The 14,611-nt window shown below is 40.6% G+C and overlaps 1 protein-coding gene across 1 annotated transcript in view; it reads right to left on the bottom strand.

Annotated features, from left to right (window-relative positions):
• The window catches only part of dbndd1 (dysbindin domain containing 1), a 72,244-nt gene that overhangs the window by 44,684 nt on the left and 12,949 nt on the right, over positions 1 to 14,611 (bottom strand). The window contains exon 2 of the mRNA XM_034189139.1: positions 12,176 to 12,319. Within this exon, the coding sequence (XP_034045030.1) occupies positions 12,176 to 12,319 (144 nt within the window). The remainder of the gene's footprint in view (positions 1 to 12,175; positions 12,320 to 14,611) is intronic.

The raw sequence follows: 14,611 nt of genomic DNA, 5'->3' as shown, positions 1-14,611 counted from the left end.
TAAAATAGATTACAAATAGAAGCTAGAAGGCAAACTTATGGCTAAGGATAGCAAAGGGGTATGGGAAGGTCTAAGGCAGATAACCAATTATGCAAGCAAAAAATCTGTAGTCAGTGAGGACTCTGAGCTGCCTGATAGGCTCAATGAGTTCTACTGTCGCTTTGATAAGGAACAGGATGTTACTGCACAAACACTAAGTACCCCCCCGAATCCCCCCTTTATTATCACAGAGCATGAAGTAAGGCTCCTGTTACAAAAACAAAACAGTAGGAAAGCTGCAGGCCCCGACCTTGTATCATCTGCCACTATAAAGTTCTGTGCTAATGAACTGGCTTCAGTTTTTACTGACATCTTTAATTGGTCTCTGGGGCAAAACAGTGTCCCTGCTTGTTTTAAATCTGCTGTTATCATTCCCGTGCCTAAGAAACCAAATATTAGCTGCCTTAATGATTACAGACCTGTTGCTTTAACGCCCGTGGTTATGAAAATCTTTGAGCGACTAGTATGTGATCGCCTGTCTAAACTGGCCAGATTGGACTCTGGTCAGTTTGCATACAGGGCAAATAGGTCTGTTGACGATGCTGTGTCCATGTGTTTACATTCCATCCTGCAACACCTTGAGACCCCAGGCAACTACGCTAAGGTTCCTTTCATAGACTATAGTTCTGCTTTTAATACAATCTTACCTAGAAAACTCTTGTATAAGCTGCAGCAAATGGGAATTCATAGTTCCCTTTGTTATTGGATACTTGACTTTTTAACACAGTGCTCCCAAGTGGTCAAAATCCACAATAACACCTCCAAGGTTAAATATATAAGCACTGGTGCTCCCCAGGGATGCGTGTTGTCACCTCTTTTATATTCCTTGTACACAAATGACTGCACATCACAAACTGACACTGTGAAAATGTTTAAATTTGCAGATGACACTACACTAGTGGGTCTAATTTCTGGTGAGGACGATAGTGCCTATAGAAATGAGGTCCACTCACTCATACAGTGGTGTCACATTCATAATCTAGAGTTAAATGTAGCGAAAACCAAGGAGTTAGTGGTTGACTTTAGCAGACAAAAGAAAGCATCCCTGCCACTGCACATTAACAGACTGGCGGTGGAACGTGTGAACAGTTTTAAATTCCTGGGCACTACGATAGATTCCTCCCTGAAATGGGATGAGAACCTTACTTGCATCACCAAAAAAGCACACCAAAGAATGTTCTTCCTACGCCAGCTGAGGAGGTTTGGGGTAGCCAGTAAGGGGATGCTGCTGTTTTACCAAGCAGCTATTGAAAGTGTTCTGACATTTTCCATCACTGTCTGGTATGGCAACTCCACTGCTCAACAAAGGATGCAGATGGATAGGATAGTCCACACAGCCTCAAAGATCAATGGCTGTGAACTCCCTCCCATCTCTACTATTTACTATTTGTTGTGATTTGGCGCTACATAAATAAAATTGATTTGATTTACGAAACACGTATCTGTCGGAAAGGGTCGAAGATCCTACTAGATCAGTCACATCCAGCTAACTCCCTTTTCAACATCCTCCCATCAGGTAAAAGGTTGAGAGCCTTAACCACTAAAACATCACGCTTTCTCAACAGCACCTACTGCAGAGCCATTAAGCACCTAAATAGTTCTCCCACCCTGCACCAGCACCTTATGAAAGTGAGTGAGCTATGACTGAGCTCATATACATTGTTGTATTTATTTTTATCTTTATATATTTATTTATTTAGCATTTTAGTGCAATATGTCCATTTTGTATCTGCTGCGTACTGTACTACTGCACTTAGCACTTTAACAAGCCACTGCTGAGAGTCTATGTTTGCACTTGACACTTTAACCTGACTCAGATTGAGGGGGTCTATTTTTTTTTTCCAGATATAATGTATGTGATTTTATGTGGAGTATTGTGTGTATGCTTATGCTTTTTATGTCTCTTGTTTGTGAGCACACTGAAACAAATCCCTAGCAACTTGCACTGGTTGCATGGCAAAGTATTGAATCTTGAATCTTGTAGTCTGAGATAGCATCATGCCATGCAAGGTGGGATACTCTAATTTTGAAGTACACCATTTCCGTTCTAGACCTCTAGCCTTATGTTTGAGGTCATGCAATAGTCATTGAACCAAAGTGACTGTTTTTTTTTTTGGGGGGGGGGGCATGGCATTAACAAAGGTGGCACAATCATATCGAGTGTAGTTTTGAGCACTGAGTTTAAACTATCCACAAGACTGTCTACTGATTGGGCATTTGCCAAACGTGAAGCTAAGATATCAGGCAGTCTAGCTTCGAGTTCAGTCATAGTTGAGGAGTTGATACATCGCAGTAGTGATAAATAAGGTTGTTGTTCCACTAAACACAGCAGTGAAACTGTAAACATAATAAGTGAGTGATCAGAGACGACCGAAGCAAGAGGCATGATGTCAATATTTGTGACAGCAATACCACGTGCGAGAACCAAACTTGGGGTATTTCCACGTATGTGCATTGAGTCCTGAATGCATTGCTGAAATCCTAATGCATCCATAATTTCCATAAATGATTTGCAGAGGGGGATCAGAAGGCTTATTTATGTGAATGTTAAAGTCACCAATAATCAGAATATTAGCTGCACTCGTTGACAAGTTAGAGATGAACGCACCAAATGTATCTACGAATTCAGAGTATGGGCCAAGGGGCCTATATACAGTGACAAAGTAATGCGGCTGATTTTTATTTTCCTGACCTCTGCAATATGTAGCATTGCGGGCACAGCGGAGAATCAGATACTCAAATGAGTTATATTTGTGACCGCCAACAGCTAATAAGCTAAACCTAGATTTAGAAATGAGAGCAACACCCCCGCCTTGCTTCGCATCATGAGGGAAGTGACTAAATGTGTATGCTGGTGGGCAGGCCTCATTTAAGGAGAGGACAGCTGTAGGTTTAAGCCAGGTTTCACATAACCCAATCATATCTAAGTGATGATCCATAATTAGATCATTAATCAACAATGACTTTGAGGTTAGTGATCTTATGTTAATGACACCCAGACTAAGGACCTCAGTGGTGTTGATGGTTGGACTGTTTGGGTTTAGGGGTAGTTCTAGAGTAGCATATATAAGATGCCTGGACGTAGGTTTAGGTTTGAGACATTCCACGCAAGCCAACGGGGCATCATGTCATGATCCGGCCCTTTTGGGCCGGTTGTTAGGGTTCTGGACCTTTTTCCACTTCTGTGCTGTGAGCCTTCTATGATTTTAGTCATGTCTTGTCATGTAATCATGGTCATGCTTCAGTTATGTTTTGTCTTGATTCTTTTATTTTTGGTGAATCTTTTGCCTGCCATGTATATTTTTTTGTTGTTTTATTTATTGTTTGCTTTCACTCTTGGTCCCTTATTTTGCTTTAGTCTCAGTTTAATTCTGTTCATCACATTTATCGTATTATACTTTAGTGACAGGTTTTGGTTATCATTTATCTTCAAGTGTTTCTTATCTGATTATATTCCATTTTCTGTTTATCAGTCATCTTGCTTTATTTATTGCATTATTCCGTAGTCATCGGGTTTGTTTATTCTCTGTTATACCAGTAGTTTGTTTTGTCATCATCATGTATTGTATTCACTTTTATGTCTCAGTCAGTATCAGTTCCGTCATAGTTTGGTTTAATATTAGGTTTCTTGTTTTTCACACTATTTAGATTAGTCACGTCATTTCTTAGTTTTCCCCTTTTGTTTTGTTCATGTTTGTTATTGTTTGTGGAGCACATCACTTTTTTCCACTGTAGGTTTTTCAGTCACTCGGCTATCTTGCCCCAGTTCACTTTGCTTGTCTCACTGCACTCTTGCACATACCTTTGTCTTCCCCGGTCATGCCCCCTTCCAGAGATTTCCACAAACCTGCTTCACATCACCTACATTAGCTTGCTCCTTATTTAATCTCTCACAGCTCACTGCCAGATTGTTGATTTTGTGTCACTTTCCAGCCTCAGTCCCGTGCTTAGTTTTGTCCCGTTTTGCTTGTTGGTATTTTAACTTTGCCTGTTTTTGACTTCGAGTTTGTCTTGGCTCCGATAGCCCAAACACTGTGTATTTGACCTGTGCCTGTTTATTGACTATGCCTCACCCTTTCGTCTGTCTGCTACCTCTGCCACACTGCTGGACACGTGTACCGGCCTCCTGCCTGTTATACCTAGTAAACCCTTTTTAAAACTCTCAGTCGTGTGAGTTTGTAGTTGTGTCCATACCGTTTGTGCTACGCCTGATACATCCTCATCATCCAATGTAGTGATGGGTATTAAGTTTGCAAAGCATATCCCTCTATGATTTTTATGGACACATCTACGGAAGCAGGCCACAATCTCAACTTGTTGAATTTACCTCCATGGCAGATAAATGGCACTATCATCATAGTGGATTTTCGGCATTAATTTCCCTGCTATGCTAATGGATTCCACACTCACATTTGTCATAAACCTTGCATGTCTCTAATCACCTGCTCCATGGCCTATCACCACGTACTATTACACAAACTGTCCCACACTGCTGTTTCTAAATTTTGAACTTCTTGAAATTAACTCCACGCTCAGAGATGAGTCTCCTTAACCGAATATTCTGCCTCTAAGAGCCTTTCAGAGCCACTATTCTCCCATGATTGTTGAATACCTCCTCTCATACCAAAAAAATAAAAAAAAATAAAAAACATGCTGCATGGCTCCTTATTCATCCTTCATTATTTGGTGGGACCAGGGCTTTACATATAATACAAGACAAAACACCATTCTAACTAAACAACCAATCATGACCTTTTTTCCCCCAGGCAGTGACAAGCATATAAAGCCTACTGGATGCCCTTCCTGACACAACTCCAAATGTACACTGAGAATGGACACAGGTCATCTTGTGATGGGGACCTTCTGTTTTAGAAGCAAGCACACTAGCCACTTATACCTCTATGCTGCCCTTTGATCAGACAATGGTAATATTTTTTTAAATCCCCAATTTTTCTTTTCTTGCCATTGGTTCCCAGTTTTTCAAATCAGCTGAGACAACTTCTCATACAACGCCATAAAAGTCATAAATATAAACGTAGCATGTTGCCCGTGGTGATCCACAGGCTCTAGATTGGGTAGTGTTTATAAAATAGTTAGCTGACATTTTTCAAGGGTGGTAATAACTTAAGCAAGGTTTGGATAATGAGTTTGATTGGCATGTGAGCCCACAATGTTTTTAAAAGACCTCAACACTTTTTTCGAAAAGTAACTCAAACCTTTACTTTCATGTTAACACTTTGCTTTGAAAGCTAGCTAGTCATACACAGAGAAAAAAAGGAAATCTAGTTTAACCCTCTGGGGTCTGAGGGCATTTTTTGGACAGTTCACTCGCCTGGCATAAATGTTTTATTATTGCTGTTAACAGCTCTCCCTGCATCCCACAATCAAGTTTTATGTGTACATTTTTTTTAGGACAACCTGTGCTTTCATAATATATATGCCATAGTAGTGTTTTATAAGTGTAATAAAGGTTCACAATCAAAAATAGGCAAGGAAAAAATAAAATAATTTTCCACACACATTTATTCAAAACACACAGCAAACTATAATAAACAACTGTTTTGACACTTTAGAAAGGTAATTTGAGGTCTTGTGTGAAAGACTGTACAACAAAAAGGTTCAAACAATAAACACAAATGCACATTTTAAACAATATATACAAAATGGTCTATGCGTTTTGTTGTCCATTGATATGGTAAACAATGCTTTACATCGAGAAGCAACAGAGTTATCTAGTAACAATCACATGCAAACTAGTGGAGCAATCCTGATAGTTACACACTCTTTGTTTGAGCATGTGAGATTGTCATCAGAGGCTCTCCGTCTGCTTCACTGATTGCTGTGCATAATGGCACAGGGCGCATGGAGACCAATAGTATGTACTCATTGGAGCACCCAGGGGGCTATTCAAACGGGCCAACTAGTAACATATCAGTCCTGAAAACGATCTTTGGCTTTTAATGTGACGTAAATCTGCCCTATGATTGGATTTTGGAAAACAATGTGACGGTGAACCAATTCCGATTGGACACTCACATTGAGCACGTCATCACACAGCTTCTATGAGGAGTACAAAGATGGCCGATGGCTGGCTCGAAAGTCCGCGGAGTTAACTTTTCAGCATTAAAAAAAAAGTACGTTTCTATCTCGTATCATTAAAAAGTTATTATTTAGTAAATATTGGTCTTAGACGTCGTATATGACGGCGTTGGCCCCAGAGGGTTAAAACAAAATGCACCAATAGTGGGTTTATAATAGAATTGCAGCCCTTGTAATCGAATCATGAGGTGCCCAAATATTCCCACGCTGACTAGGTTACCAATTTAATTGCAGGACTGACATATGCAAACAGAAACTCATTCACAACGCTGGTCACTTTCAGAGTTTCCAATTCACTTAACCCCACAAACACGGGAAGAACACAGAAACACAGAAAGGACCAGGTAGGATTTGGACCCAAGACTAGAGATGCATATCGAGAACCGTTTTTTTCAGGTATCGTTAAGAACTGATTTGATCCACCGGCCATCAATAGCCTTTCTGCTTAATGATTCCCTAAAGCTGCGTGTACACATAACGGCGACAAGTCACGAATGCCACGAAGTATACATTCTTGGCTGCTGATCACAAATGTGATGATTCGGGGCAGAGGCGTCAGGTGTCCTCATGAACTGCTGCAACCTGTTAGCACACGTTACAATTAATGACACGTGTTGTTGGAGAATTATCAGGAACCATTACGCACGGTCAAGAATAATGTTACACCCTGTTGCGCACAACAGCACATCGTTAAGTTCTGTCACATTGTGAATGAGGCAAACTGTCTCCACACACACACCCATATTCATCCAACCGTCAGTTGCTGAACAATTCAGATCGCCCCAGTTTGCCCCTCAAAATCCCCAGCAGAAGAACTTTGTGACTGCGTGCTTTGTTGGGCTCTGTGCCCATGGAGTGGCGCAGAGAGGAGGAGGAGACTAAGAGAACCAGAAGTGTGGCTTCATGCGGCTCTTGTCTCGCTCCTTTTCCCAAACATCAGGCACATCCAGCAGGTGGAATACCTGCAGGAGCACGCTGAGGAGCACTGGAACAAAACTTTTAGCCAACTTGGCATCACTGTCCTCCTTCAGTATACTGCGGCAATGAAACTGAATGCGGTGCAGCAGGTTTAATTGTGCGCACGTCAGAGAAGAACGCTGTCATGCTCTATTAAGGATCACCACTAAAACGGATCAACACGCTCAGTTGCAACCTCCACAACATGAGGTGAAATAAGGGTGGTGCGTGACACCTGTGTAAGATTTTTTGACAACCAAAAACATGCTCCACAAAAATCATGAATATCACACACCAACACGCACTATTAAGAAACCTATTCAGATGCATTAAGTCACATTAAGAATGTCAGGAATGTGCCAAGAATGACGCAAATATGACATTCGTAACACATCTTGCCTTTGTGTAAACGCACCATTATCGGTCCTTCAGAGCGGCTGTTGTTTTTGAGTGTGTTTGTCAGGAAAGACAAACTACAATCCACTAAAACTTTTTTCCTCCAAAAATGAGATGTCTTGCATTCTTTATGAATTACAGCCTGACGTGCAGCACAGCCAGCTGCAAGAGCTCAGCTCAGATGTATGGAGACATTCATGCCATTAATGTCTGAAAGTTAATGCTTTTGGCAAAAACTACAGATTTTGTTTATTTATATCCAGAGATCAAGGATCCACCATGTAGAGTTTATTATGACCAGGGTTTAAGGATCCAGTGATCAATTCCATATTTATTTACTTTAACACAATAGAATGTTGTTGACATAGAAAACCTGTAAAGCCTACTTGTACTACACAGAAAATTAACAAAAGGCATCGATAAGGGAATCGATAAGGAATTGGATCGATAAGCGGAATCAATAATGGTATCAATATCCAGAAAACCTTATCAATGCCTATCCCTACCCAGGCCCTTCCCACTGTGAAGCAACAGTGCTAACTACTAAGCCAACATGCGTGATGCATAAATGCATAGTCCTTAACAAACATGTTCACTCTAACTGTATTGATTTACCTGCCATATAGGATCAGATAAAACAATTTTATTACTTTTATTGTATGATATCCATCTTTTTCAAGTGCTTGCTGGAAATATAAATGTGAAGGATGACTCAGGAGACATTTGGTCCATCAAATTAAAACTGAAGTTCTTGGGAGGATTCAGTTTCTCTGGAATTTCAAAAACACTGCGTTTTGGTTTTACAACAAATCCTATAATGGACAAAGATTCTACAGGAACCTCTGCTTTAATGCAAGCAAGCAAAAGAAAACAATTTGCTTGAATCTAAGTTGTCCCTCTGAAAGAATGTAGAAAGCAGATAAGGGATTCCCTGTCAGTCATGCAGACCCAGTATCTATTTGCTGCAGTTCTGTGCCCTGCACTGAGTCTGGAACAACAAAGCCTGTGTTTGGGACTTGTACACAATGGTTCTTTTCAGCCAAAGCTGTGTTACAGTGGTCTTTGAGACCAGCAAACCAATAAAAGACAGCGGTCCTCTATCAAGTTTCAAAAGCAAAAAAAGGTCAACCTGGTTTATGAACTACATCCAAACCTGTCTGTGTTGAATATGACAAACAACCTCTTTAATACCCCCATCACACTAGAGGCCGAATGCCGACCAAATGAAAATTCGACCTCCATTCGGGCAGTCGAGGTGCATTCGAAAACATCCAACAGCTATCTGAGTGCATTCCAAACAGTCAAGCTCATCCGCGCGGCCAGCCCGAATGTAGAGCACATGCACCCAACTCTTGAGGTGCATTCAAGGCGGAAAAAGCTCCAAGGCAGTCCAAATGCAGTGTGACCGCAATCTGACTTCATTCTAAGCATTCGAAATGGCAACTCAACAGAATTTGGAGCATTCTGATCGCGTTCGAAGGAACCTCGAAATGGTCCAGGCACGCCAAATACTGCTGGCACGTCCCGATTGTGCTCCAGATGAACCAGACTTCACCCTGGTGCATCACGTTCATGGTGTGCAAAGGAAAGGTGCACCAGACATGAACATTGCGCAATCACACCAAACACACCGTGTGTTATTGTGAGTCAAAGTGTCTCAGAGCTGCGCGCGCGGCTGAACTGGCAGCTACATCCATAAAGACTCTGTCACACCTTAAAGATTTAGCGTGCATATGCCGACTGTATTAAAAACACTGGCATACGCGATACGACTAACAGAGCTGTGAAATGAAAACTGTAAAATCCAAAGAAAATTTGCAGGGCGTCTGTGGGGCGCAGCCCCCTGGAGCCAGGGGTCTGGGGCCCCAGAAGCCAAATTACAATGACATTTCCAGCATCTCTTGGAAGAAAAAAAAAGCACATATTTAAATGATCCTAGATTCAACCTTTCATTTAAACTGTCAATGATAATGCTGCCTTGTTTGATGTGTGCTGTTGCTTTCTTGGCCAGATCGCCCCTGTGAAAGAGGTCTTGATCTCAATGGGTTTTCTTATCTGGTTAAATAAAGGTTAAATGAAATAACAGAATTAGGGAATAACCGTGTTGTGTCTGATGATTTGCATACGTTCATGCTGGTTATATGGTCACAAGTAGAACTTTACTGGCGACGCGTAAGCAGAGCCGGCAAAAAGGAGTTTTAACGGCTATTTGTGACTGTATTTGCATGAATGTCTGCAAATTATCAAACACAAAGGGGTTATTCCCATTCTAATTCAATCCATCATTTGCATGCTTTATTTTTCTGTAGGCAATTTGGTCTGCAAGGCTTACCATCAAGCCAAGGCAGCGTGACTCCAACAGCGGTCAGGGCACAGAGTAATCCGTCAAACGTAAAATGGTAAATGGACTGCATTTATATAGCGCTTTTTCATCTGCATCAGATGCTCAAAGTGCTTTACAATAATGCCTCACATTCACTCCGATGTCAGGGTCCTGCTATACAAGGCGCTCACTACACACCGAGAGCAACTATGGGATTAAAGACCTTGCCTAAGGGCCCTTAGTGATTTTCCGGTCAGGCTGGGATTTGAACTGAGGATCCTCTGGTCTCAAGCCCAACGCTTAACCACTAGACCATCACCTCCCCTGAAAATCCAACAAATGTTCAATGGTAATTCTGTATCAGAATCCACATCAATACTGTTGTATGGTAGCTTAAATTCACCCATTTCGGCGGCGATCGAGCCGAGGCAGCGTCACTCCAACAGCGGTCAGGGTGCGGAGTAATCCATCAACCATGAAAATCCATCAAATGTGAAACCGTAATTCTACATCAGAATCCACATCAATACTTTTGTATGGTAGCTTAAATTCACCCATCCCATTTCGGTGGCAGTATGCGACTTTCTCAAGCTCTCAGCTAACAGCGCTAACAGCTAACAGCACGTGCAGCCGGTGTTCTGTCGAATTGCGCATCTCATCGCATAAACTGACAGTTCCGCATCCCGTCGGAGGACAGGAATGACATTCGACAGGAATGACATCTCGTCAGAACACTGGTCAGGGCACGGAGTAATACATCTAAATGTGAAACAGTCGAATATTTTGCCACCGTTACCACGATCTCAGACGCTTAAGCAATCAGATGCATGGAAAAAAAAAATTGGCTTACAATATGACATGGAAGTAGGACCTGGAATAATTTTCCTTTTACTTGCAAACCAAATTATGCATTAACGCAGAACAATTAAATTACATGAAATTTGTGCGCAAGCCGGCTTCAATCATGTTGTGTGAAGGGGCCCTTATAGCTAAAAAAGTCAGTTATATTCTTGTGTGAATTCCTGTAAATCCATTAAAAGCCACAATGTCTATTTTCCAGTGAAAGAAAGTCTTCATTAATAAAAAGTCACATATTCCTGTCTGAAATCCAGTTTGTACAGCACAATGTCTATCTTTCACAGAGAGAAAAATTCTTACCATGTTTCCTGATGGCACAAGATGCAGTCCACTTTTCCCGTTTCTTTTATCTTACGGATGTGTTCATGAAGACAACTTTAAATTCAAGCCGGCGCCAATTCCATGGATTTTTGATTCTTTATCCAACTGTTTCATACCGTCTTTCTCGCTGTCCTCCCTCCGTGACACAGACATACCGCAAAATAATTATTTAAAAACTTGATAGCTGTAAAAGTATGCAATGCCCACATGCTACTCTGAGCATAAGAACAGTGTCTTTAATAAGACACAACATAAGCTGCACATGCAGCAGACACAGAACACAGACATCAGTGTCGCCGTAGTAACCAACCAGTCCCGCTTTACGACAACTGACATAACAGCCAAGCGTTGAGATAAGCAGTTTACTCTGTGTACGTCCGCGGATCTATAAAAATTGTACGATGTTGTAAAAAAAGAATGCTTTGCGATAGCCTTTTTCTTAACTCTGTATCACAATTACAGACCATCGGCAGAGCACAAGGTGATTCAGGTGATTTCACAGATTAACATCACTTTGAGCAGATGGGATGAGTTCATCACCTGGTGGAGTTGGTGGTTACAAAGAAAACCTGCACCCTCTTGACCCTTTCAGGGAATCAGTTTGACACCTATGCTTTAGATCATCCATGCAGCCTTCAGACCATGTTTTCTTTGACCAAACTACTCCAAAATCTCATCACCCGTAGATATCTGTCATATTCCCACCAAGTTTGAAGGAAATCCACAGAGCCATATCTTGGCCACAGATGCCAGTGAAACCAATATCTTGCTTTGCCGGAATACAAGGTAATCAGACAGGTACCACTTTTACTTATGGATTAGGAGGAGAAAAGAGTCCCAAATGGTACTTGAACTAGCAACCCACACCACAGAAAGGAAGCGCTCTAACCAATAATCCATAGGCACCAAAAAGGTTTAATAGCATTAAAAAAATAATCCAGCCATTGTGAGACTGGAGGCAGAATCTTTTCTTTTTTAATTCGCATTTCCAGTTAAATGCTTAGTAAGATTATTTCCAACAATATTTTAGATGTTCTTATGTTCTTATTCAATAGAGATACTTGCTATTAATGTAGTATACTGCTCAACCCTCTGGTAAATCAAGTGAATTTTTAATCTCACCATTCTTTATGACTCTTTTGTCACTTCTTTCTTTCCTGTCACTATTGCCTCAGTACTCACGTCTCTTCTCTGTGATGAGCATCAGGCTGGCAGTGTGTCCTGACAGGCTGCCCTCCTCCTCCTCAACAGGGTGGTGGAACAGCTCCTTGGAGAGATCACCTGAGCTCGAGGGCTTCAACAGTTTCTGAAAATCTTTACTGGGTTCTGTTGGCAGAGATGGAGACAGAAACAGAGAGTCAGAAAAAAAGGTGATGTGGGTTGGAACAGGCTAATTTACTGTAGAAATAAGCCTGTCGTGATTATTACTATGCCGATTTATCACCCTGTAATATATATGTACATGTTCTAGATTTTACATTTTTTTAACATAAGACTGTCATCAACATATTCGTGACATGATGCAAGAATAGTGGGATCAAGAAGCCTTTAACTGATATTATAAGTACTGTGAGATGAATCTCAAATGAGACACATTTAACAGTCATTTCTGGCTACAGACTTCTGTGTCAAGAGTTTTTCCACATTCTCTGAAACATCTGTCCAATTTACGGTTGATTAAGATTTTAGAGGTCTGCACACATTTCAAGAATGAGGCTGTGCTTTTTTTTCCTTCTTTTTAAAATACTCTCCCACCAAGTTACGGAAGAAGACAAAGGTTACGTGATCTCAAATGTCTCTTTCTGTACAAGATATCTCCAGATGATAATCCGCATTACCTGTTGTTTCATCTATGAAAATTCACAGATACACACACACAAATTTTAAAGCTTGCCTCAAGCTTTCGTATGTTTGTCTGCGTGTGAGATTTCACTCTCTTACAGATGGGTGATTTGCTCAAAGAATACTGCCCTGTTTGGCTGAGAATGAATTTAATATGAAATAACTTATTTATGACCGTCTTTTTCAAAATTACTCTGAGCCCAGTTGTGGTCTTTGCTAATGTCACTTAAAACACCTCTGAAACATCCTTTGGGAAAAACAGATGATCACAAAGGTTATTATCAACAGCTCTGAAATCGGAAAGTGTGTACTTAAAATTGTCCCATCAAATACAGACATCTCTGTTGTAAACGTTCACCAATGTCTACTTTATTTTATTAATTCAGACACCATTCTAAATTTAAAAACTGCTCTGATACGTCTATTAAAATATGTTTGACCCAAGTTAAAAACATCACTGCATATTAAGTATTTAACAAAAATCATGAAAATATGGCTGTTAGTTGTAACATGTAGGCTTGATCAAAAGAGGTTTGAGTCATGATTTTCCTCACCAGATGAGGGTCACACGTTTCTACTCACACACAGTTATTGATTTGAATTTCAACCATGGAAACGTATTGATTTAAGTCTGCAGAGAACACACACAAAGAAACACTACACAGAAAGTTACACCTCTGCTGTTATAATGAAGTGTTTATTTAGTATTTATACTGCCTAAAAGCAGCTTTAGTTTCCACTGATACACTTTTTCAGCAAATGTGACCAATTCTACAAGACAGTTCCACTACTACTGTGAGCAATCCATCCATTTTTCTTACCCATTAACCATACAATCAGTTATTTTCAGTCTACATCTGAGTGGGCTTTCGGGGACTGGACTACACCCAGAATCAGCAGATTTACTATGTACAACCATAACTGTCAATTTCTAATACACAGAAAAAATGGAAACATTAAGGTCTACAATGGTTTTCAGCATCAATGCACCAGTTTTCTGAGTTACGAGACAGTTTGATGTCATGACAACAACTGAAACACAAAATTTTAAATTATGATACATAAGCTTTCAATGTGAAACTGTCAGAAAAACATGCTGGCCTTGATAACATCTGATGTATAGATTCTGATGGATTGAAAAATTTGGAACTGCTTCTCAATTCCCCTCTCTACTATAGCTTGTTTTTGTACTTGCATACTCAACTGCATGTAAGGGAAGACAGACGTACACAGCATACGTGTGTGCAGTGAAGAAACCAGAGGAGATAATGGAGGTTATCAGTAACGGCTGACAAATGCTTAAATGACAGTTCATCACAAATACAGCCTTTTCAGGCTAGCTGACCCAGTTTCCATAACATTATGTGAATCAGCTGAAGCCAGGAGGAGACATAAAACAGAACAGAACCCGTGAGGATAAGAATTATGCTAACAAAGCTTAAATCAAAATCACAGATTCTCTTAAAAAAAAACCCAAAAAAACAAAACAAAAAAAAAACACTTTAGAATGTCTAGTTCAGGCAGGAGAAATGCACATGCTATTCAAAAACCCTGTTTCATAGATGCTTTTAAGTGCTCCATCTCAGATTGTGGCAAAGTATTACAGCTTAGCGACACCTCTAAGGTATATTTTTCTGAAGTGGTGCTTCCCTTTCAGACACTGCCACTATGGTTCTTAAAGTGACAAGAGTGTCTCATTACATGTGCATGTTCCTGCAAATGTATGAGAGTTCTAGGTTTCAGTTGACACAGGAATGGTTTGTTGCTGACAGATGG

Source organism: Thalassophryne amazonica, chromosome 2, assembly GCF_902500255.1.
Source record: "Thalassophryne amazonica chromosome 2, fThaAma1.1, whole genome shotgun sequence".
Lineage (NCBI taxonomy): Eukaryota > Metazoa > Chordata > Actinopteri > Batrachoidiformes > Batrachoididae > Thalassophryne > Thalassophryne amazonica.
This window is presented reverse-complemented; position numbering and strand designations above follow the sequence as displayed.